Source organism: Sus scrofa, chromosome 10, assembly GCF_000003025.6.
Source record: "Sus scrofa isolate TJ Tabasco breed Duroc chromosome 10, Sscrofa11.1, whole genome shotgun sequence".
Classification (NCBI taxonomy): domain Eukaryota; kingdom Metazoa; phylum Chordata; class Mammalia; order Artiodactyla; family Suidae; genus Sus; species Sus scrofa.
In genome coordinates this window covers 43,601,442-43,623,745 of record NC_010452.4, presented here as the reverse complement: position 1 = coordinate 43,623,745, position 22,304 = coordinate 43,601,442, and the positions used below count along the sequence as shown (strand labels likewise).

General features: G+C 40.8%; 1 protein-coding gene across 1 annotated transcript in view; it reads left to right on the top strand.

The window, feature by feature from the left end:
* ST8SIA6 (ST8 alpha-N-acetyl-neuraminide alpha-2,8-sialyltransferase 6) overlaps window positions 1–22,069 on the top strand; it is a 153,478-nt gene extending 131,409 nt beyond the window's left edge. The window contains exons 5-8 of the mRNA XM_021064812.1: window positions 9,338–9,482; window positions 14,070–14,182; window positions 17,504–17,596; window positions 19,369–22,069. Of these exons, the coding sequence (XP_020920471.1) occupies window positions 9,338–9,482; window positions 14,070–14,182; window positions 17,504–17,596; window positions 19,369–19,837 (820 nt within the window). The 3' untranslated portion in view covers window positions 19,838–22,069. The remainder of the gene's footprint in view (window positions 1–9,337; window positions 9,483–14,069; window positions 14,183–17,503; window positions 17,597–19,368) is intronic.

Genomic DNA, 22,304 nt, shown 5'->3' with positions numbered 1-22,304 from the left:
AGCTGGAAGGGGGTAAATTTCCTTTTGAAATTGGTTTGCGAGGGTAGAGGAAGTTGCTGAAGGTCGGACACAGCAGGATTAAACCATCATCAATCCAGGGGTTTCTTTTCCATTAGATCCTGGGGCCCATCAACTAGACAATTTGATAACGTTGATTCCATCCATTGGGGTCCGTGTAAAACAGGAGCCTTGCATGTCTTGGTTATATAGCAGGTTTGAAGCAATTACATGTAAAATCTTGTGCAGTTTTTGTGTTGTGTCTTGACAAGTTTTCAACAATATTACCAGCATAATTTGAGGAACCACTGTATATATGGCTGTGCCTGTGGTGCATCAAAATTCTTGGATTAGGGGTCTAATTGGAGATATAACTGAGGCCTGTGCCACAGCCACAGCAATACTGTGCCAGTCACAGCATCTGTGACCTACGCCACAGCTTGTAGCAACACTGGATCCTTAACCCACTGGTAGAGTCCAGGGATCAAACCCACATCCTCTTGGATACTAGTCGTGTTCTTAACCCGCTGAGCCACAACGGGAACACCCACCGTGTTGTTTTGACACCATCATGGTAGGCATCCTAAAGGAAGAAGCTCAGATAAGCATTACCCCCCTCTAGTGTAAACGGCAGGGAGGTGGTTATCCAAGGACATGTGTCAGGGCCACTCACAAGCCAGGGTGGCATTGGTCCTATCACATAAACTCTCTCAACTCAGTTTTCTCATCTCTAAAATGGGAAGAATTATATTTACTACCTCCCCAGTTGTTGTGGGAACCAGATAGGCTAATAGGTATGAAAACGCCCTGGAAAGTATACAGTACTTTACCCGGGTGAGGTTTGTGCATACTGATCTGGTTCGATATTTACTCTGCATTGGATGGGGTGAGTTTTTTGACTCCGTCAACGGATTCAAATGCTATTATTCCCTTCTGGAAACACTCTCACAGATCCCTCCAGAAATGATGTCTTACCAGCCATCTGGGCATCAACTTGACCCCGTGAAGTTGACACATAAAATTCCCCATCCCACCTAGTGAATACCAGCCGTGTCCTTCATTGCTTAATGCCTCTTGCTTTCCTTACCCAAGAAGAGGAAACGGCTCTACCCATTATTGTGAGGGCATCTAGTTGACTTTAGAATCACCAAGGGTGAGAACTGACTCTGCCTTTTAAGGATAATAGGCATTGGAATAACAGAAAGAAAATTTCGTTGTGGGAGTTCCCACTGTGGCACAATGGGATTGGTGGCATTTTGGGAGCACTGGGATGCAGGTTCGATCCCCAGCCTGGCACAGTGGGTTAAGGATCCAGCATTGCTGTACCTGTGGCTTAGGTCACAAGTACGGCTTGGATCTTACCCCTGGCCTCAGAACACCCCATGGGGTGGCCAAAATATATATATATATATTCCATTTTGTTTTGTTTGTTGTAAGCATCTCACCTTTATACTAACACTGACTATTATGGGGATCTTGGCCATGTGGATGAACTGTAAAATGACCAAGAGCATAAATTTGTCATTCTACCCCTGACTATCAAGGTTTAAAATGCCCCATTAGTCAGTGACCCTGGGGAGGCTTCAGAAATAACATCTTGGATCATTATTCTGATATTTTCCCTGGGAAGTTATTAGGAGTGATGAGGTGTTTCTCTCTCTTTTTTAATCTTTTATGTGTATTTTTTTTCCTACTGTACAGCATGGTGACTCAGTTACACTTACATGTATACATTCTTTTTTCTCACTTTACATGTTCCATCATAGGTGACTAGACAGGGTTCTCAGTGCTACACAGCATGATCCCATTGCATCCTGAAGGCAACATTCTGTATCTATTTACCCCAAGCTCCCAGTCCCTCTCACTCCCTGCCCTTCCCTCTTTGATTTTTTAATCATGATTTCTTTTTTTTTTTTTTTCAATTTTACTACTGACATTTTTTTGGTTTCGTTTTGTTTTGTCTTTTGTCTTGAGGGCTGCACCCACAGCATATGGAGGTTCCCAGGCTAGGGGTCCATTTGGAGCTGTTGCCGCTGACCTACGCCACAGCCACAGCCACACCCGATCCGAGCTGCATCTGTGACCTACACCACAGCTCACGGCAACACCGGATCCTTAGCCCACTGAGCGAGCCAGGGACCGAACCCACAACCTCATGGTTCCTAGTCAGATTCATTTCCACTGCGCCATGACGGGAACTCACTACTATCATGTTTTCTTTAGACGTGCAAGGCAGGGGAGTTCTCACTGTGGTGCAGTGCAAACGAATCTGACTAGTATCCATGAGGGCAGATTTGATCCCTGGCCTCACTCAGTGACTTGGGGATCTGGCATTGCTGTGAGCTGTGGTGTAGGTTGCAAATGCAGCTCAGATCCTGCATTGCTGTGGCTGTGGTGTAGGCCGGCAACCCCTACCTGGGAACTTCCATATGCCCTGGGTGCAAGGCGGAGTGGCCAAATCAATTCTGATATATTCCGACAATGGAACACGACTCCAGCAGTAAAAAGGAACAAATTACTGATATACACAGTGACACACATGAATTGCAAAAATATTTATGCCAAGTGAAAGAAGTTCTAGCTTATGTGCGATGTGATTCTGCTTTTATAGGTTCTAGAACAGGCAAAACGAACTCACCTTTGGTTAAAAAAATCACAGAGTTCACATTGTGGCTTAGCAAATTAAAAACCTGGCATAGTGCCCTTGAGGATGCAGGATCAAACCCTGGCCTTGCTCATTGGGTTAAAGATCTGGTGTTGCCACAAGCTGTCGTGTAAGTCACAGACAAGGTTGGGATCCAGTGCTGCTGGGGCTGTAGCATAGGTCTCAGCTGCAGCTCCAGTTTGACCCCCGACTGGGAACTTCCATATGCCTCAGGTGCAGCTGTAAAGAGAAAAAAAAAAATCAGAAATGGTTGCCTAAGGTAGGGGAGGGCTGGTGGTGGGCTGCAAAGGGATTTGAGAGAATTATCTGGTGGGGTTGTTAATATTCTGTATCTTGATAGGGGGTCAAATGACAGGTGTGTATGCTCCTCTCAAAATTCATTGAATGCATGACATAGTATTTTATTACATGTAAATTCTGCCCCAAAATACAAAATTATGATATTCATGCTGAAGTATTAGGGGTGACATGTACTGATACTTGTAGTTTAGTTTGAATGCAATAACTCTGAGAACAAAAATGGATTGAGGGATAAATATACAAGAAGGCAAATAATAATAAAAAATATCTGTATAGCACCTAGCTGGTAGTTATTCAAATGTTCATGGTCCAATTCTTTCCATTTTCCTCTGGGGTTGGAAATGTTATAATCTGATAATTGAAAACAGAGTTTCAGGGGAAAATGTATTCAAAAACACAGAAAAAGTACACTGCTTAGGCATGGTGTTTTGTCTTTGGGTTTCTGTGCTGTAGTATTCTTTCAAGCACCAAATATTCTTAGAGAAATTAAGTTACTTGTAAAAGGTAAGTGAGAATCTATTCCATTGCCTTTTTCAACCTGCTGCCTAAAAGAGACATTTAATATGATAAGACACAAGGATTTCTGAGTTTGCAATGTGTCACATGAATTGTTATGAAGTTAAGTTTAAAAATACTCAGTGTCATGTTTTTGACCATACATCATTTCATTTTCAATTTTTTCTCTCGTTAGTCCCCATCAACTATTTTTTAGAAATGGTAGGTTCTGAAATACAGAGACAGATAATAAGCAGGTGAGAGAGTTCAATGAAGACTGCACGATTCTGGGAGTTGTGGCACAGTGGAAGGGAATCCGACTGGGACCCATGAGGTCTCGGGTTCCATCCCTGGCCTCGCTCAGTGGGCTGAGGATCTAGCATTGCCAAGCTGTGGTGTAGGTCGCAGATGCAGCTTGGATCCTGCATTGCTGTGGCTGTGGTGTAGGCCAGCAGCTACGGCTCTGAATTAACCCCTAGCCTGGGAACTACCATATACCGAGGGTACAGCCCTAAAAACAGAAAAAAAAAAAAAAAAAGAACAAAAAGAAAAAGCACTAATTTGGGAGTTCTCTTGTGGCACAGTAGGTTAAGGATCCACCACTGTCACTACAAGGGCTCAGGTTGCTGCTACAGCATGAGTTTGAATCCTGGCCCAGGCTTTCACATGCCATGGGCACAGCCAAAAAAAGACAAAAAGAAAGAATGTACTGTTCTGATAATAGAAGCTGATAAGAACGAATTTGAAAATCTTGATTTTAGGGTGCAAATAATATCCCAGCAGTGACTTTTCATACCTTGAGAATTATTGGTATTCAAGAAGACTAGACTACAATTCAAAATGACCTTGCCAGATTAGAGCATTGTATTCTCTCAAAAGAACCAAATTCAATAGGAATATGTATAAAAGTATACTCTTCAGGATGAAAAAACCAGTAAAAAAAAGGGTGGATGGGGAAGGACCGGTTATGAATCTAGGGTGTCAGCACTGACCACAGTCCCCTCTGCCCAGTGAATGTTCACTATTCCTGGTGCTATAATGGGATCCAACTTTAATATGTATTTTTAAGTAAAATGGAGAGAGAGGTAAGGATTTAAAGATGAATGAGATGATTTAAATAACGAAAAAGTGGTCTTTTGAGAGAAATCTGAGAGAAGAGTAAATTCTCTCAATGTTTCAAGATTGAAAAGATTCCGGGAGTTCCCTTTGTGGCTCAGTGGTTAACAAATCCGACTAGGAACCATGAGGTTGCGGGTTCGATCCCTGGCCTAGCTCAGTGGGTTAAGGATCTAGCATTGCCGTGAGCTATGGTGTAGGCCGCAGACGCGGCTCGGATTGTGCGTTGCTGTGGCTCTGGTGTAGGCCGGTGGCTACAGCTCTGATTGGACCCTTAGCCTGGGAACCTCCATATGCTGCGGGAGCAGCCCAAGAAATGGCAAAAAGACAAAAAAAAAAAAAAAAAAAGATTGAAAAGATTCCAGTTTTGCTTGATGATTACTGTTCTCAATTACATGAAGTGTGTTTCTGGGGAGATTTTATGAAAAACTAACCAGGGAAATGGATTTAAGTGAAGAGAGTTCACTTGTGCAAATGAGACTCTTGACTTCGAGGTGGATTAAACTCTGGAATAATTATCAAGAGAGGCCATGGAATCTACGTCCCTGGAGAATTATATAAACACAGTCTCAATTCTCAGTGGTTCTAGATTCACCAGTGATTGGAGCAAACTCGGATGATCTCTGGAAGGACCTTTCTGGGTCTGGCTATACTCTTTCACTCCACAGGAAGAATTTGCTTTGAATTTTTTTTTTTTTATGTCTTTTATGCTATTTCTTGGGCCACTCCCGCGGCATATGGAGGTTCCCAGGCTAGGGGTCGAATCAGAGCTGTAGCTGCCAGCCTACGCCAGAGCCACAGCAACGCGGGATCCGAACCGCGTCTGCGACCTACACCACAGCTCACAGCAACGCCGGATCGTTAACCTACTGAGCAAGGGCAGGGACCGAACTCGCAACCTCATGGTTCCTAGTCAGATTCGTTAATAACTGTGCCACGACGGGAACGCCTGAATTTTTTTTTATTAAAGTATAGTTGATTTACAGTGTTCCTTCAATTTCTGCTGAACAGTAAAGTGACCCAGTTTTTATGTGTGTATATATATATATACATACACATACATATATATATAATTAAAATTATATTATATATTCTTATGTAAGGATATATGAGAATATATTCTTTTTCACACTATCTTCCGTCATGTTCTAACCCAAGAGATTGGACATCGATCCCTGTGCTGTACAGTAGGATCTCATTTTTTATCCATTCCAAATGAAATTGTTTGCATCTACTCACTCCAAACTCCTAGTCCATCCCACCCCTTCCCCCTTGGCAGGCACACATCTGTTCTCTATGTCTGGGCGTATTTTAGATTGCCCATAAAAGTGATATCATGTAACAGTTGTCTTTCTCTTTCTGACTTACTTCACTTAGTTTGAGAATCTCTAGATGCATCCACGTTGCTGCAAGTAAATAGTTTTAAAATACAGCTTGGTACTAAATTACATTGTCCTGGGCTTTCTGTAGGGAATGGCAACCTTAAATTCACGTCACTTAAAAATTCACTATATGGACTTCCCTTGTGGCTCACAGCAAAATTACTTGGCATTGCTTCTGAAGTGGCTGTGGCTCAGCCCCTGGCTCGGGAACTTCCATATGCTGCAGATGCAGCCACATGTTTAAAAAAATTTTCACTGTATAATACTATGAAAAAAAGAATATGTATATGAATGGGAGACTATGCTGTACAACAGAAATTGACTCAACACTGTAAATCAACTATATCCTAATAAAAATAAATTTAATAAAAAATTTAAATGAAAAGATTCACTGTATGAACATACAGCAGTGTAGTTACGGTTTAGCAGTACTGTATTGTATACTTGGAAATTTTCAAAGAGAGTAAATCTCTTACCAAGTTATTCTTACCAAAAGAAATAAAATAAATATAACTCTATTAGCTTGATTATGATGATTGTGGCACAACATGTGTGCGTATCAAAACATGAAGCTTATGCCCTAAACATAAACAGTTTGTATTTGTGGATTTTCCTGCAGTAAAGCTTGAAGAGGTCACTGTATTGATGGATGCTTTTCTTTGAACTTAGCTCATAATAAATGATTACATATTGCTTTGGCGATGATTTATAATACTTCTTAATTTAGTTTCTCTACATTTAAATGCAATAATTATAAGGTATTCTGTCATTTTCTCTTTGTTATAACTGTATCATTAGAAGTTTTAATTTTTGATTTTTAGTTTGATATTGGAGTATAGTTGATTGACAATGTTGTGTTAATTGCAGGTTTACAGCACAGTGATTCAGTTATACACGTACACACATCCATTTTTGTTCACACTCTTTTCCCATATAGGTTATTACAGGCTGTTGAGCTGAGTTCCTTGTGCTATTCAGTAGGGCCTGATTGGTTATCTGTTTTGTATATAGTACTGTGTGTATGTTAATCCCATCTCCTGATTGATCCCCCCACCTTTCCCCTTTGATAACCGTAAGTTTGTTTTTAAAGTCTTTGACTTTGTTTCTGTTTCGTAAATAATTTGTATCATTTTTTAAAAATTAGATTCCACATGTAAGTGATATATTTGTCTTTGACTTGCTTCGCTTAGTATGATAATCACTAGGTCTATCCGTGTTGCTGCAAATGGCATTATTTCCTTCTGTTTCATGGCTGAGTAGTATTCCATTGTTATGTATACCATATACTCTTTATCCATTCATTTATGTTGCTTCCATGTTTTGGTTATTGTGAATAGTGCTGCTGTGAACATTGGGGTGCATGTATCTTTTCAAATCAGTTTTCATTTTTTCCGAAGGTATACTCATGGGATTTCTGGATCATATGATAACTCTATTTTTAGTTATTAAGAAACCTCCATAATGTTCTCCATAGTGGCTGCAGCAATTTACATTCCCATCAACAGTGTAGGAGGCTTCCATTTTTTCCACACCCTCTCCAGCATTTATTATTTGTAGAATTTTGATGGGAGGCCATTCTAACTGGTGTGAAATGATACATTTTGCTAATAATTAGTGATGTTGAGCATCTTTTCATTTGCTTTTAGGCCATCTGTCTGTCTTTGGAAAAATGTCTACTTAGATCTTCTGCCCATTCTTTGATTGGGTTGTTTGGGGTTTTTTTGATATTGAATGTTGTATGAGCTATTTGTGTGTTTTGGAGACTAATCCCTTGTCAGTCATTTGGTTTGCAAATATTTTCTCCCATTCTGTGGGTTGTCTTTTCATTTTTTTTTATGGTTCCCTTTGCTGTGCAAAAGCTTATAAGTCTGATTAGGTCCCATTTGTTTATTTTTGTTTTAATTTTCATTATTCTAAGAAGTGGATAGAAAAAGCTATTGCTGCAGAAGTTTGTTTGTTTGTTTGTTTATTTATTTATTTATTTGCCATTTCTTGGGCTGCTCCCACAGCATATGGAGGTTCCCAGGCTAGGGGTCTAATCGGAGCTGTAGCCGCTGCCCTACGCCAGAGCCACAGCAACACAGGATCCAAACCGCATGTGCAACCCACACCACAGCTAACGGCAACACCGGATCCTTAACCCACTGAGCAAGGCCAGGGATCAAACCCGCAACCTCATGGTTCCTAGTCGGATTTGTTAACCACCATGCCATGACGGGAACTCCCAGAAGTTTTTATATTTAAACCATTATATAGTAAGTATTGCCTGTTGATGACTTGGCCCCTACCTGAATATAATTTGTTAATGTTCTTTGCTATTTTATCCTACCACATTACCATTTTGCCATGCAGAGCCAGTTGGAATGGAATGAGATAAAAATACCATCTTTGTGAATGATATATCTTCTTTATGAAAGTCCATATGCCCATTGAAAATGGGCAAAAGAGCTAAACAGACAGTTCTGCAAGGAAGACATACAGATGGCCAAAAAACACATGAAAAGATGTTCAACATCACTAATTATTAGATAAATGTAAATCAAAACTACTATGAGGTACCACCTTATGCCAGCCAGAATGGCCTTCATTGCAAAGTCTGCAGTAAATGCTGGAGAGGGTATAGAAAAAAGGGAACCCTCTTAAACTTTGGTGAGAATGTAAATTGGTGCAACCACTAGGGAGAATAGTATGGAGATTCCTCAAAAAACTAAAAATAGGATTACCATTTGATCCAGCAATCCTATTCCTGAGCATCTATCCAGAGAAAACCATGACTTGAAAAGATACGTGTACTCCAGTGTTCATTGTAGCGCTATCTTCAATAGCCAAGACATGGAAGCAACCTAAATGTCCAACAACAGAGGAGTGGATAAAGAAGATGTGGTACATGTACACAATGGAATATTACTCAGCCATAAAAAGGAATGAAATAATAGCATTTGCGGCAACACGGATGGACCTAAAAATTACCATGCTAAGTGAAGTAAGACAGTGAGACACAGGTGTCATATGCTATCATTTATATGGTGGAATCTCAAAAAAGGATACAATGAACTTCCTTACAGGACAGATCCTGACTCATGGACTTTGAAAAACTTATGGTTACCAAAGGAGACAGGTTATGGGGGAGAGGGATGGGCTCAGGGTTTAGAGTGGAAATGCTGTGAAATTGGGTTGTGATGATGGTTGTACAACTATAAATATAAGAAAATGTATTGGGTTAAAAGCCCCCCTCTCAAAACAAAAAACAAAAAACAAACAAACAAAACAGAAAAAGAAAGTCAATATGGCAGAATTCTCTTTTGCATTTTCCATTGTAGTTTCTCTCTCTGTGGTTTCTTAATCTGATTCCTTGATGCCCTGTTATCCTTATCCTTTGCAGAGCAAAACTTGCTTCCTGTTGTGATGCTGTTCAGAACTTCATTGTTTCTCAAAATAACACTCCAGTCGGGACTAACATGAGTTATGAGGTGGAAAGTAAAAGCGAAATCCAAATTAGAGAGAGCATTTTTGATATGTTGCCAGTGGTGAGTAAAAATCAGTTGTGGTTTATTGGTGTCATGTTCTCCTGGATTAAATCATAACATCATAATGGCTGAGTTAATTAATTAAAATGCCACACTCTGTTTGGTTGTATAAGCTATGTATGGCTTTCCATTCTCAGAAGACAGTTCTGAATGTTTGTGGCCCTCCAGGGAATGATATTTATATCTTAAATGATAAACTCCCCCAGACTTTGAATCTTTCATGACTCATCCTTGAATGAGATGTGGTACTTGGGCTTTCTGCATAGTAATTACTGGAGCTTGGGAAGATGACCATTCTTCACCTGGAATAAGATTCTTCTAGTTGTCAGTTTGGGTGACTAAATCAATTCCTTCACAAAGAACTGTGGCTTTATGTGGCTAATCTTTAGGAAGTAAATACATAAGAGTTTGTGGTCAGTAACCATACTCTCCACAAGACAGCAGTTTTTCTCTAGTGTTTTCGCGGATGTATCCCAAGCTTCTAGAACATTCTTCAGTGCCTATATGCCATGTATTACCTATTTGTTAATTAAACTAATGAGTAAGGATGCCGTGTCATTATAATATAAATCCAAACACGGGAGAAATTTTTCTCATGAAGAATGTCCCACAGCTTATAAACTACACTCTCAGGCATCTTTTTGTGGTTTGATTAAAAGCAATTAGGCCAAGTCAGTATGGTCAGAATGGGATCACTTTTATATGCAGTTTACTGACTGTAGGATATTCATTTCTTATAATTAATTCCATTTGGTTCGACCTTTGACTTCTTTCAACTATTTATTGTCGTGTAAGTTGTTCCAATTTTTTAACATATTCCAATTTTTGAACAGTTCAAAGGAAAGTATAATTTGCTGGGAATGAATAAGAAATCAATATAAAATGTTAGAGAGAAAAATATGGGACATTTTCTGGAAAAGAATGGAGACAGAAAAATAACTAATCCAGCATTCTAGAAGTCCCCTCATGATGCACTGAAATTACCACTAGTTGAAAAGACAATAACTAAAGACTATTTATAACCCCACAGATCAATTCTTTCACCCATGCAGTTTTTATTAGAGTCTTTTTTTTATTTTTTCTTTTCTTTTTTTTTTTTTTTTTTTTTTGCTTTTTAGGGCTGCACCCATGACATATGGAGGTTCTCAGGCTAAGGGTTGAATTGAAGCTGTAGCCACCGGCTACACAGCCACACAGGATCCAAGATGCAACCTACACTACAGCTCACAGCAACGCCGGATCCTTAACCTACTGAGCAAGGCCAGGGATCAAACCCGCAACCTCGTGGTTCCTAGTTGGGCTCGTTTCCGCTGCGCCATGATGGGAACTCCCTTACTAGAGTCTTCTTTGCTTTGGACTGGCCAGAACAGAGGAGCAGCAGGTATTTTTTGCTTCTCATTGGCACCTTGAAAAGAATAACAACACAGGCTTGATGATTCTGGATGTGATTAACCACAGCATCCATTTTTCCAAATTGATACTATTTTTAAAAACTGGAGGGAGGAATTCTGAAGTCAGTACAGTCACAGTTGCAAAGCAAGGTGACTTTTCTGTTGCTTCAGCATACCTGCCCTTGGTCGCAGCACCTGATCGACCTTTCCACATCCGCACCTTGCTCTGTTCTGCAGGGCACACAGTGAGCAGCTTGCAGTGGATGCTTCTGATTAAATGCTGTAGAGTCACGTCCTCCCAAAACTTTGCTAAGGTTCTTGAAAAGAAAACAGAGTTGGTTTTCATCCAGAGTGAGCAGCAAGCAGGCCATCGAGTTGCCCAAATTTGCGTTTCCTTAGGAGGCTTATTTTAAGGAACATTGAAATTGTCATTAATTTACACTGTCACCGAATGTGAAAGCCCAAAGCAAATAGATTTTTTTTTCCTCTCAGTTGACCAAGAAACTGAAAAAAAAAAAAAAAAAAAAAAAAAAAAAAAAAAAAACCACTGATTATTTTGAGTGCTTAATTGGAGATACATTTCCTTCGGTAATCTTTTCTCTTGTACCATGAAGAGTCTATTTGCATTTTGCCCTATCTATAAAATTCAGAATGCTGTGATAGCATTTAGTAAACACTGTCTGAAAACATCTTGAGCTAAAAGTAGAGTGTCTGGAAATAGTCTGAGGTGTTGTGGGAACCATTCATTTAAGAGCCAGGCACTCTCCTGGGCATGGCAGCTACACCGGGAAATCAGGCACATCTTTCAGCTAACCTTTCACCTGTCCAACAAGAATACCTGTATGGTGTGTTAGGGTTAAGGCCATGGACTGTGGAGTTCCTGTTGTGGCTCAGTGGGTTAAGAATCCAACATAGGAGTTCCCGTCGTGGCGCAGTGGTTAACGAATCCGACTAGGAACCATGAGGTTGCGGGTTCAATCCCTGCCCTTGCTCAGTGGGTTAACGATCCGGCGTTGCCGTGAGCTGTGGTGTAGGTCGCAGACGCGGCTCGGATCCGGCGTTGCTGTGGCTCTGGCGTAGGCTGGTGGCTACAGCTCCGATTCAACCCCTAGCCTGGGAACCTCCATATGCCGCGGGAGCGGCCCAAGAAATAGCAACAACAGCAACAACAACAACAACAGACAAAAAAAAAAAAAAAAAAAAAAAAAAAAACAAAAAAAAAAAAAAAAAAAGAATCCAACACAGAGTCCATGAGCCTGTGGGTTCAGTCCCTGGCCTTGATCAGTGGGTTAAGGATCCAGAATTGCTGCAAGTTGTGGCATAGGTCACAGATGTGGCTTAGATCCGTTGTTCCCCTGGCTGTGCTGTAGGCCAGCAGCTGTAGTTCCAATTTGACCCCTAGCCTGGGAACTTCTATATGCTGCAGGTGCAGCTGTAAAAAGAAAAAAAAAAAAAAAACAAAGAAACCACAGACTCTGAAACAGACCTCCTGGGTTCGAATCCCAGGCCTGCCACTTTCTACCTTTTCCTTGAACTCATGCCTCCATTTTCCCATCTGTCAAATGCTTATAGGGTTGTCATGAATTCCATGTGTTCCTAAGTTATGCACCAGAAAATTGCTTCTCACACAAGAAGCACCATGTGAGTTCTCATTTTTAGGGACAAACCCAGACATGCTGAAACAGTTCTCTCCACTTTTTGGCATCTTCTGATGCAGCATCTGGAGCACAAGGCAGTCAGGGGGATTTGGGATTCCATTGGGCAGCTCAGAACCACGCTGGTCCTAGGGTGCTGCCATTGGAGCTGGTAAACTGGGCAGGAGGGTACCCTGATTTAGAGGTAGAAATACCCTCCCTGTGGCAAGCTGTAATTTACCAGTGGTTTCACAACCGGCTGACAGAATTCCCGCATAGTCACTGGTTGGCTCCCCTAAGTTGGTACAACTGGGTTCCAGCACAGCACTGGGTCGGGGGGGTGGGGGGACTGGTTCACCCTGGTGGCCATGGCCAGCAGCCACTCAGTGAAAAGTGACATTCCCCGGGGCAGGGTCTGCATAAAAGATGGGAGCAAGTTAGACGTAATTCACATGCTTTCTGCCCTTGAGCACCTACACCCAAATTCTGGAGACAGAAGAGGTGAATCAGGATCTTGTCACTGTGGAAGTCAGAGCTGGCATCCTTGCTGCTAATCAAGGTCACACCCTTACTTCTGGAAAAGTGACCAGCCAAGGCAGAGTTCACTGTTGAATGGTTATGTTTCAGGAGTTCCACTGTGGCTCAGTGGGTTAAGAACCCAACACAGTGTCCATGAGGATGCAGTTTCAATCCCTGGTCTCACTCAGTGGGTTAAGGATCTGGCATTGCCACAAGCTCCAGTGTAGGACACAGATGAGGCTTGGATCTGGTGTGGCTGTGGGGTAGCCTGGCACTCGCAGCTCCAATTTGACCCTCAACCTGGGAACTTCCATATGCTGCAGGTGCGGCTCTAAAAAGAAAAGGAAAAAAAAAAAGTTATGTTTGACCTGGGGAGGATTTGGTAAAAATGGGAAGTCTTTTGGGGTCAGTCAGTTGGGTCTTTGGAGGAAACAAATGTGATTCTGGCCTTGGAAATGAATTTGAAATAAATCAGCCCAGAGTTCCTGGGCCTCCCTGAAGCACAGTGGCCGATCATTTGTGGGGAATGGCAGGCATAAATCTCCTATCATCGCCGAGCCTGAAGGCCTAACTATTTAAGAAGCACGGGGAACTTTCCCTAAATGAGCTATTAATTTTATGGCTAAGAATAGAGAATGTAATGCTCCTTTGTAATTGCTGTATTTTCTATTTTTTCGTTGAAAAGCTTCCTGTTGGTCGGAAAGCACCACGTGGGGTTTTGCCGTTCTTATTTTATTGACTTCATTATGCGATGTCAGTTACGTTCAGTTACATTTTATAAACAAAATATATTCTGAATTATTGCATTATATTGTATGAGAGTCTGTATATTCCTCTGAAGAGAAATGAAACAGGTTTAGAGGATTTTTTTTATCATCAGTCCTAAGTTGATCCACATACCGTGGTGTCGTCATGTTTGCTTCTTTTCCTGTTCTTTTTTCTCCTTGGCATGTGTGAAAGTTACGCTCCTTGAATTATGATGATGACGTTTATGATTCTAAAACTAAAGATGTTTCATGGCAGTTTTTTCTTTCTCCTGATAGTTTCAGCCTTTCATCGGGTACCCTTACAATCAGTGTGCAGTGGTTGGAAATGGAGGCATTCTGAATCAGTCTCTTTGCGGAGCTGAAATAGATAAATCTGACTTCGTCTTTAGGTAAGATCTGTCAGACTGGTGTCTTTGAAAGCCAAGATGAGTTGGACGTTTTAAAGACATAGGGGGAAGGTTCTCTGTGTAAATTCTGACCTTTGAACTGCGTTGCATCAGCCAACCTTTTATCTAGTGTGTTTCTTGAAGTGTTAAATGGATCATGAGTTCCTCTGAATGTTGAGACTAGACGGATAAAGATGTGCTGTGGTCACCTAACTTTTCAGAAACGCTGCACGAAATCATAATGAAAGAGGATCGTCACTGCAGGACTTGTCAGAGCCTTCTGCAGGACTTGTCAGAGCCTTCCACAGATTCAGGATGCTTTTTGAAAAAAAAAAAAATAGGACATTTCAAGAAAATTTTGTTCTCAGATAATACCTGTGAAAATTCTGACCTAGGTACTGCATAACCATATGATATCATCGTTTATTTAGGTTTCTGGCCTATGGCTTAGGGAAGTTCCTGGGCCAAGGGTTGAATAGGAGCTGCAGCTGCTGGCTTATACCACAACCCCAGCAGTATGGGATCTGAGCCATATTTGTGACCTACACCAAAGCTTATGGCAATGCCAATCCTTAACCCACTGATCAAGGCCAGGGATTGAAACTGCATGCTCACGGACAGTGTGTTGGGTTCTTAACCCACTGAGCCACAACGGGAACTCCAGAAACACGATTTTCTTTTGGTAGCTCCCCCTCACTTTAATCTCTTTAAGGATTTGTACACTAAAGGTAACAACAGAACAATGGACCTGACAATCCAACAATCACTGAATGTGTTCTTCATGTTTAATGTGAAAAGGGCCAAGATTTAGCCATTTTGTTTAAGTACTCAGTATGGAAATGCCATAATGAAGATAAATAATTCCTCTTGTAACAGGCTTTTTATGGACTTAAAATCACCAAAACATCTAGGATGAGTCTTACCCCTACACATTGATTTATAGCACATCTGGGAAATACAAGTTCAGTTTAATAGGCAGGAAAAAAAAAACACAACTCAATAGCTATTTACAAACCTAAAATATATGCATATATTTCTAAATTCGGTATTTGCTGTTGCCAGATATTTTTCTGAATATAGAGTTCCTTTTGAAATTAGCCTTCCATGAGAGTTCCTGTTGTGGCACAGAGGAAACGAATCTGACTAGGAACCATAAGGTTGTGGTTCGATCCCTGGCCTCGCTCAGTGGGTTAAGGATCCGGCGTTGCTGTGAGCTGTGGTGTAGGTCTCAGATGCAGCTTGGATCCCATGTTGCTGTGGCTGTGGCATAAGCCGGTGGCTACAGCTCCGATTGGACCCCTAGGCTGGGAACCTCCATATGCCACAGGTGTGGCCCTAAAAAAGCCAAAAAATTTAAAAATAAAAGTGAAATAGCCTTCCAAACTGAAAGGCCAAATGAGGGCCCAGCATGGTTGGTATCATTAAAATTTATTCAGTTTTTAAGCCTATATCAATTTTAGCCATACGTGTTTCATAATTTGTAAAACCAGCTGGAAACTGCTTATTATTATTGTTTTTTCTTTTCAGAAGGCTGAGAGCTGTCAGTTAAGTGTGTAAGGACTTTATATACTGTATATATACAATATCCGATATTTCTTCTAGAAGTTTCCTATGATACCATATTGCAAATCACCTTTGAGTCTTCAACAGAATATGAGACGGTTCTAGAAAGTAGTTTTGCTCAAGGAAGCCCACTCATGAAGACATTCCTGTGGCCCTTTATCTTTTTTATCAATGAGAAAAGTACATGTTTCACTTATTCATATATTTTACAGAGCACAGAACAGAATATTGCAACCTCAGTCATACTGCACCACATCAAGTTCAAACAGCCTTCCCCAGAGATAATCCCTTTGTATGTATAACTTTAAGGAAAGGGTCTGCTTAAAGTTCCCTTATGGCTCAGTGGGTTAAGGATCTGGCATTTTGTCACTGCAGTGGCTTGGGTCATTGCTGTGGTGCAGGTTTGATCCCTGGCTGGGAACTTCCTTATGCTTGAGGACGTGGCCAAAAGAAAGGGAGGGAGGGATGAAGGAAGGAAGGAAGGAAGGAAGGAAGAAGAAAAGAAAAGAAAGGAAAAGAAAAGAAAAGAAAAGAAAAGAAAAGGTCTGGGGAGTTCCTGTTGTGGCTCAGTGAGTTAAGAACCCAAATGGTATCCATGAGGATGCAGGTTCAATCCCTGGCCTTGCTCAGTGGGTTAAGGATCCAGCATTGCCATGAGCTGTGTTGTGGGTTGCAGATGCGGCTTGGATCTGGCATGGCTGTGACTGTGGTATAGGCAGGCAGCTGTAGCTTCTATTTGACCCCTAGCCTGGGAACTTCTATATGCCTCAGGTGTGGCCCTAAAATAAAATTTTAAACAAATGGTCTACTTGAAATTCTATAAATGATACTTTAGAGTCATAAACAGCTTTCCCAGGAATATTCTTACTCAAAATTACAATTCTTAATTTGTTTTCCAGTTTAAAAACAAATTAGTACTCAAAAGAGGATGAGAATATCAATAGGAAAACATCATTATAGGAACATTAGGGCTTTATTTATAAACAGCATAATTTGGTGGAAAAATTATCCATATGGGAGTCAGGAAATTTTGATTTTTTTTATAGCCTTTGCTTCTGGCAGACTCTATAGCCTTAGTTTGCAATATCTTAATTTTAAAAATCTGTAAATGGGTGATCATACCACTCTGGGAACATAATTGATATAAATAATAATTTTAACTCTTCAAAAGTGAGGCAAAGTGTAATAGTTATTTATAAAGGTCTTGAATAATGCTGAAAGCATTTATCAAGTCAATTTTTCCTTTTTTGGTCTTTTTGTCTTTTTAGGGCCACACCTCCGGCATGTGGAGGTTCCCAGGCTAGGGATCAAATTGGAGCTGTAGCCACCAGCCTACACTACGGCCACAGCAATGCTAGATCTGAGCCATGCCTGCAACCTACACCACAGCTCATGGCAACGCCAGATCCTTAACCCACTGAGCAAGGCCAGGAATCGAACCTGCAACCTCATGATTCCTAGTCGGATTCATTTCCACTGCATCATGATGGGAACTCCTATCAAGTCGATATTTTATCAAAAAATTTTATCAAGTCAATATCTATCAAAAATATTTACCAGGTCACATATTTCATCCACTTTTTAAATGCCAGCTAAGAGTTAACTACTTGTTAAGTAGTTTGACATGGAAATCAGATGAATTCTGAGAATCTCTTAACAGCAGTAATTTTCTCCAGTAGGATGAGAATGATCACCTGTACATGTGTGGACGTACTTTTTTTTATGTTATATTTTGAAAATAATTTCCCTTCCATATTTCAGGTGTAACCTCCCCCCCACCACTGGAAATATCAGCAATGATGTGGGCAGTAAAACCAACCTGGTGACTCTAAATCCCAGTATCATCCGACTAAGGTAAGTACCTTCAAGGTGCATACCTGTTCAAGGACATTTGTTCATTATTTAACCTGTTGCTCAGTCTGAGCACTAATCTTTCAGACTCTTGTTGCCGAGACTGACTTCCAGTACAGCTGGAATGGCTTTTTGGTAAAAGCTATAAGAATATATTTGCAAATAACAGGATATATTGGTAATTTAGGTTGTGGCTCATAAGAGGAATGCCCAGTTATATTTCTGATGTCATAAGTTCAGAGTTCCCATTGTGGTGCAGTAGAAATTACTCTGAGTAGTATGCATGAGGATACGGGTTTGATTCCAGGGATCTAGTGATGCCGTGAGCTGTGGTGTAGGTTGCAGACACGGCTCAGATTCCATGTTGCTATGGCTGTGGTGTAGGCTGGCAGCCACGGCTCTGATTCAGCCCCTAGACTGGAAACTTCCATATGCCATGGGTGCATCGTTAAAAAGCAAAAACAAACAAAAACAAAAAAATAAAAAAAAAGGAAGGTTACTAATCAAATGAGAGTTTAGTTAACTCTTCACCTTTTTTAACAGTAGCAATATTCCTTTTTTTCTGTTTTCTTTCAAAATTTTAGTGTTACTCCTTTATCTCAATAGCACTTTCTTGAAAAACAAAACAAAAACAAAACAAAACAAAAAAAAAAAACAGTCTGTTTAGGAGCTTCAGAGAGTAAGCCTTAGGAAGGAGATCCTGGTGAAATCAAGTTTTCTCTTTGGATAGTTTATTACTGAAAAATAATTTCCAGTGTAACGACTACAAAATGTTGGCTATTCAATACATAGTTTTATTTTATTGTTTTCATCAAAAGTGACTAATAATTGCTATTAGTACAATACACCCCTCAAATAGTTCTAGTATGGCTTAGTATACTGTACTTATCCCCCCAAAGCTTATTTTGTAAACCCATGCAGTCATTCATACCAGTATAGTCACTGAGGTATTATTTAAATCAAACGTATAGAGCTATCACAGTCCATGGTGAAAATTTATAGTATGCGTATGCAGGTATATATGTATGCTTGCATATAGACGTGTTAGGTGTTCTAAAGGAAAGTATTATTTTATAATAACACACATGCATATATATATATATAGCTCTATGAATTTTTTTAAATGCACAGATATCTTAAGAGTGAGAGAAAACTCACTTAATATTTGAGAAAACGTTTCAATGTTCAAAATGTGTAAGATGGGCATTCCTGCTGGGGCTCAGCAGGTTAAGAACCCGAGGATGCAGGTTTGATCCCTGGCCTCGCTCAGCAGGTTAAGGATCCGGTGTTGCCACAAACTGTGGCATAGGTCGCAGATGCAGCTCAGATCCAGTGTTGCCATGTTGACTGTGGTACAGACCACAGCTCCAGCTCCAATTGGACTCCTAGCCCAGGAACTTCCACGTGCCACGAGTCCAGCCATAAAAATAAAAAAAAATTTTGGAAGATGTTTCAGCATTAGAAAACAACCTTAGGAAAAAATTGCTAAGTTGGAAGATAAAATAATATAAAAATATATGTCTAGTAAGGGTATGGCCCCATAAGAAAGCAGAAATGAAAGTTTAGACATGCCAAGAAAGAGGAATGAAGGCCTAACCCTTGATATTTCCATGATGCTTCTATAACTTGTTTTCTCTGAGTCTGCCTTTTATGTCCAGTGATAGACATGGTTCTGGTTTTCTTTTGAGCCCGTGGCGCATTCAGCCTCATGTTCCCAAAACCTGCCCCTTGGATGATTTTCGTTAAAATCGTGATTTTTTTAAAAAATTTGGCAGATATGGGAACTTAAAGGAAAAGAAAGCCGTATTTCTGGAGGACATTGCAACCTATGGAGATGCCTTCGTCCTTCTGCCCGCGTTTTCCTTCAGGGCCAACACCGCAGCCTCTTTTAAAGTGTACTACGCCCTGAAGGAGTCTAACTCAAGACAGAAAGTTTTATTTTTCCACCCCAAGTACCTGAAACACCTTGCGGTTTTCTGGAGGACTAAAGGTGTGACCGAGTATCGCCTTTCGTCCGGCTTGATGATCGCGAGTGTGGCAGTTGAACTGTGTGAGAACGTGAAGCTCTACGGGTTTTGGCCCTTCTCTAAAACTGGAGAGAACACCCCTGTGAGCCATCACTACTACGACAACAAGTTACCTAAACGCGGTTTCCACGAGATGCCCAAGGAATACAGGCAAATCCTGCAGCTTCACGTGAAAGGCATCCTCCAGTTACAGTTTAGTAAATGTGATACATCCTGAGCAAACGATCTGGACGTGGGAATCCTTTTTATCCAAAGCTGTGGGTACGTCACAATGTTCCCAACACAGAAAGCATCTTAGGAACAGCGTGGACATGTGCTTGGATCCAAGCTCCTCACCCCCTTCGCACCCTTAGTGACTCTGTTATTCTTTGGATCTTGAGTTTCTCTTCCTGCCGCATGGGGACCAGGACCTGCAGCTGGAATTAGGGAAACGTGATCATCTGTGAAAACTTTGGGCAAATATGTGGCGTGAGGTAGGGACTCGGTGAATAGTTCCTCGTTGATGCTGATAATAAGCATTTCCGCCCTCAGCAGGTGTAATTCAAGGCAGGCTGTCTGGGAGACCCTTTCTGAAGGGAACAGCCGAATGGCCAGTATTTACTGGAGTTCTTTTTCTGTCAGGCTCCTCTATTACCAGTCATGTCTTTCTCACCTTTCATCGTCCCTGAAAGCCTGTGTATAAGAAAATTGTGACCTTAAGCAAGACTTGTGATTATTCAGGAATGAACTTCTTCTCTTGGGTTGTTTCTGATTATATTCATTGGTATCTTTGGCTGCACTCATATGATGGGTGGATGTAGGCCAATCCTTTTCTTTCTTTCTCTGCTTTTAAAAATTACTCTTTAGGGAGTTCCCTGGTGTTCGAGTGGTTGGGACTTGGCGTTTTCACCACTGCAACCTGGGTTCCATCAGTCCGCGGCGTAGCAACAGAGATCCCACATTAAGCTGCTGCATTAAGCCCAGGCCCCCCCACCCAAAAAATTCTTTAACTTACATTAATTTTCTGCCTTGCTCTTAAGCCTCTTCCTCTCCTTCTGATAGAATTTATTTCAAGGACAGGAATAGTTACAATACCCAGTTTTTCTTACCTGTTGCCTTGTATCTGCGGTCACTCACTCAAAATTTTTTTTTAGATTATTGAACAGCGACTTCATGCCAGAGCCTTTAACAGGGAGATAAAGATGACAGAGTCTTGCGGGAGGAAACAGATGTGCATATCATGAACTAGGGTAGGGTGTCCTCAGTGTTAGCACAAAAGCTCTGAGTCAAGTACTGTGAGAGAGGCAAGAATCCTTCACTTGATTTCAGTGGAATCAATCTATTGCAGAGAGGAGGTAATTTCTGAATTAAACTTAGGACATAAAGTCCTTACCAAATGAAGAAGCTTCCAGATGGATGGAATATAATAGGGGAGAAAGCTCTCCTCTGGATTCTGCTTCATGAACATGAGACTCGTTGAAGGCAAAGCATGCTCTTGGCCCCAGGGACTGTCACTCGAGGGTAAGACAGAGCATGCAGGGGTGGCAGCTGGGGCCCACATCTGTAACGTGAGAGTAATACCAACCTGACTGATTTCATAGCAAAGTGGTGAGGACTGCCGCACCCTGAGACTTCGCTGTCATTAGAAAAGGTGTGTGTTTACAGGAGAAATAAGGCTCTTAATTTAAACATCAGTAGACATACACTAAAGCTCCCAGAGATGTTGCACATCGGCATTTTCACAGCATCCCTTAACGTGATGGTGGTACCTGCTAATGTTGGTCATCCCGCATCTGCGGAATAAGTCATTTGACTGCAAGAAGTCGTGATGTGCACACTTTCCTGCTGGTCTTTGTACCATGCGCCACAAGAGCAGAAATAGGAGCAGAGCCGCCTGCGCGGCCTGGCAAATTAATCACAAATACAATGCTGGATTCTTACCTTAGCCAGATTATTGTGTTCTTCAATGTTCACTTGTAAGAACACTGTGCTGTAAATTGCTCATATTGATACAGTACATCTTTAATTTGATTGTAGTTGACATTTGTCATGCCGTTCTTAATGCCCGTTTTCATTTGTTCTTCTGTCGCAAAGGAAATCTATTACCACCGTAAATTGATTTGAAAGTTCGTATATAAATATTTTCCAAAAGGAACATGCTTTTAGTTACATAAAGCCTCATTCATTTATCTTTCTTTGTGTAGTGGTGAATAAATGACTGTTTTCTACGGTTTCTAATGGATTTAATTAGTTTTTAAAAATCCGCTAGCAGTGTTGGTAATGCCTGTCTCATGTTACTGGCAATGATTATGAAAAATAGATCAGAACACTGTAATATTTTATAGTTTAGTAAAATGTTTCCCTCAAAATGTTTTCTGCTGGGTAGACTTAAACTTTGCTTTTTGATGATATTGGAAATATATGATTGATGAGTAAAAGTCCTGGAATATCCTGAAATAAATCATTAAATGTACAATATGGAGAGTTTCTAAGTTATTTTCATAAAAGCTACAGATGATTGGAACATCAGAGCTTTCTTAAGTTTTTCCCATATAACTTCCTATTTTATCCCAAGACGTTTTCTCTGGAATAGCAAAACAGAATCTTCAGTGTCGCTGATAAGGATTTCAGAAGTATTCAAAATGGTGTGAGGGCAGGGAATGTTGTCCTCTTGATACCATGTTTAGTAAAATTTCAGTTAAAAA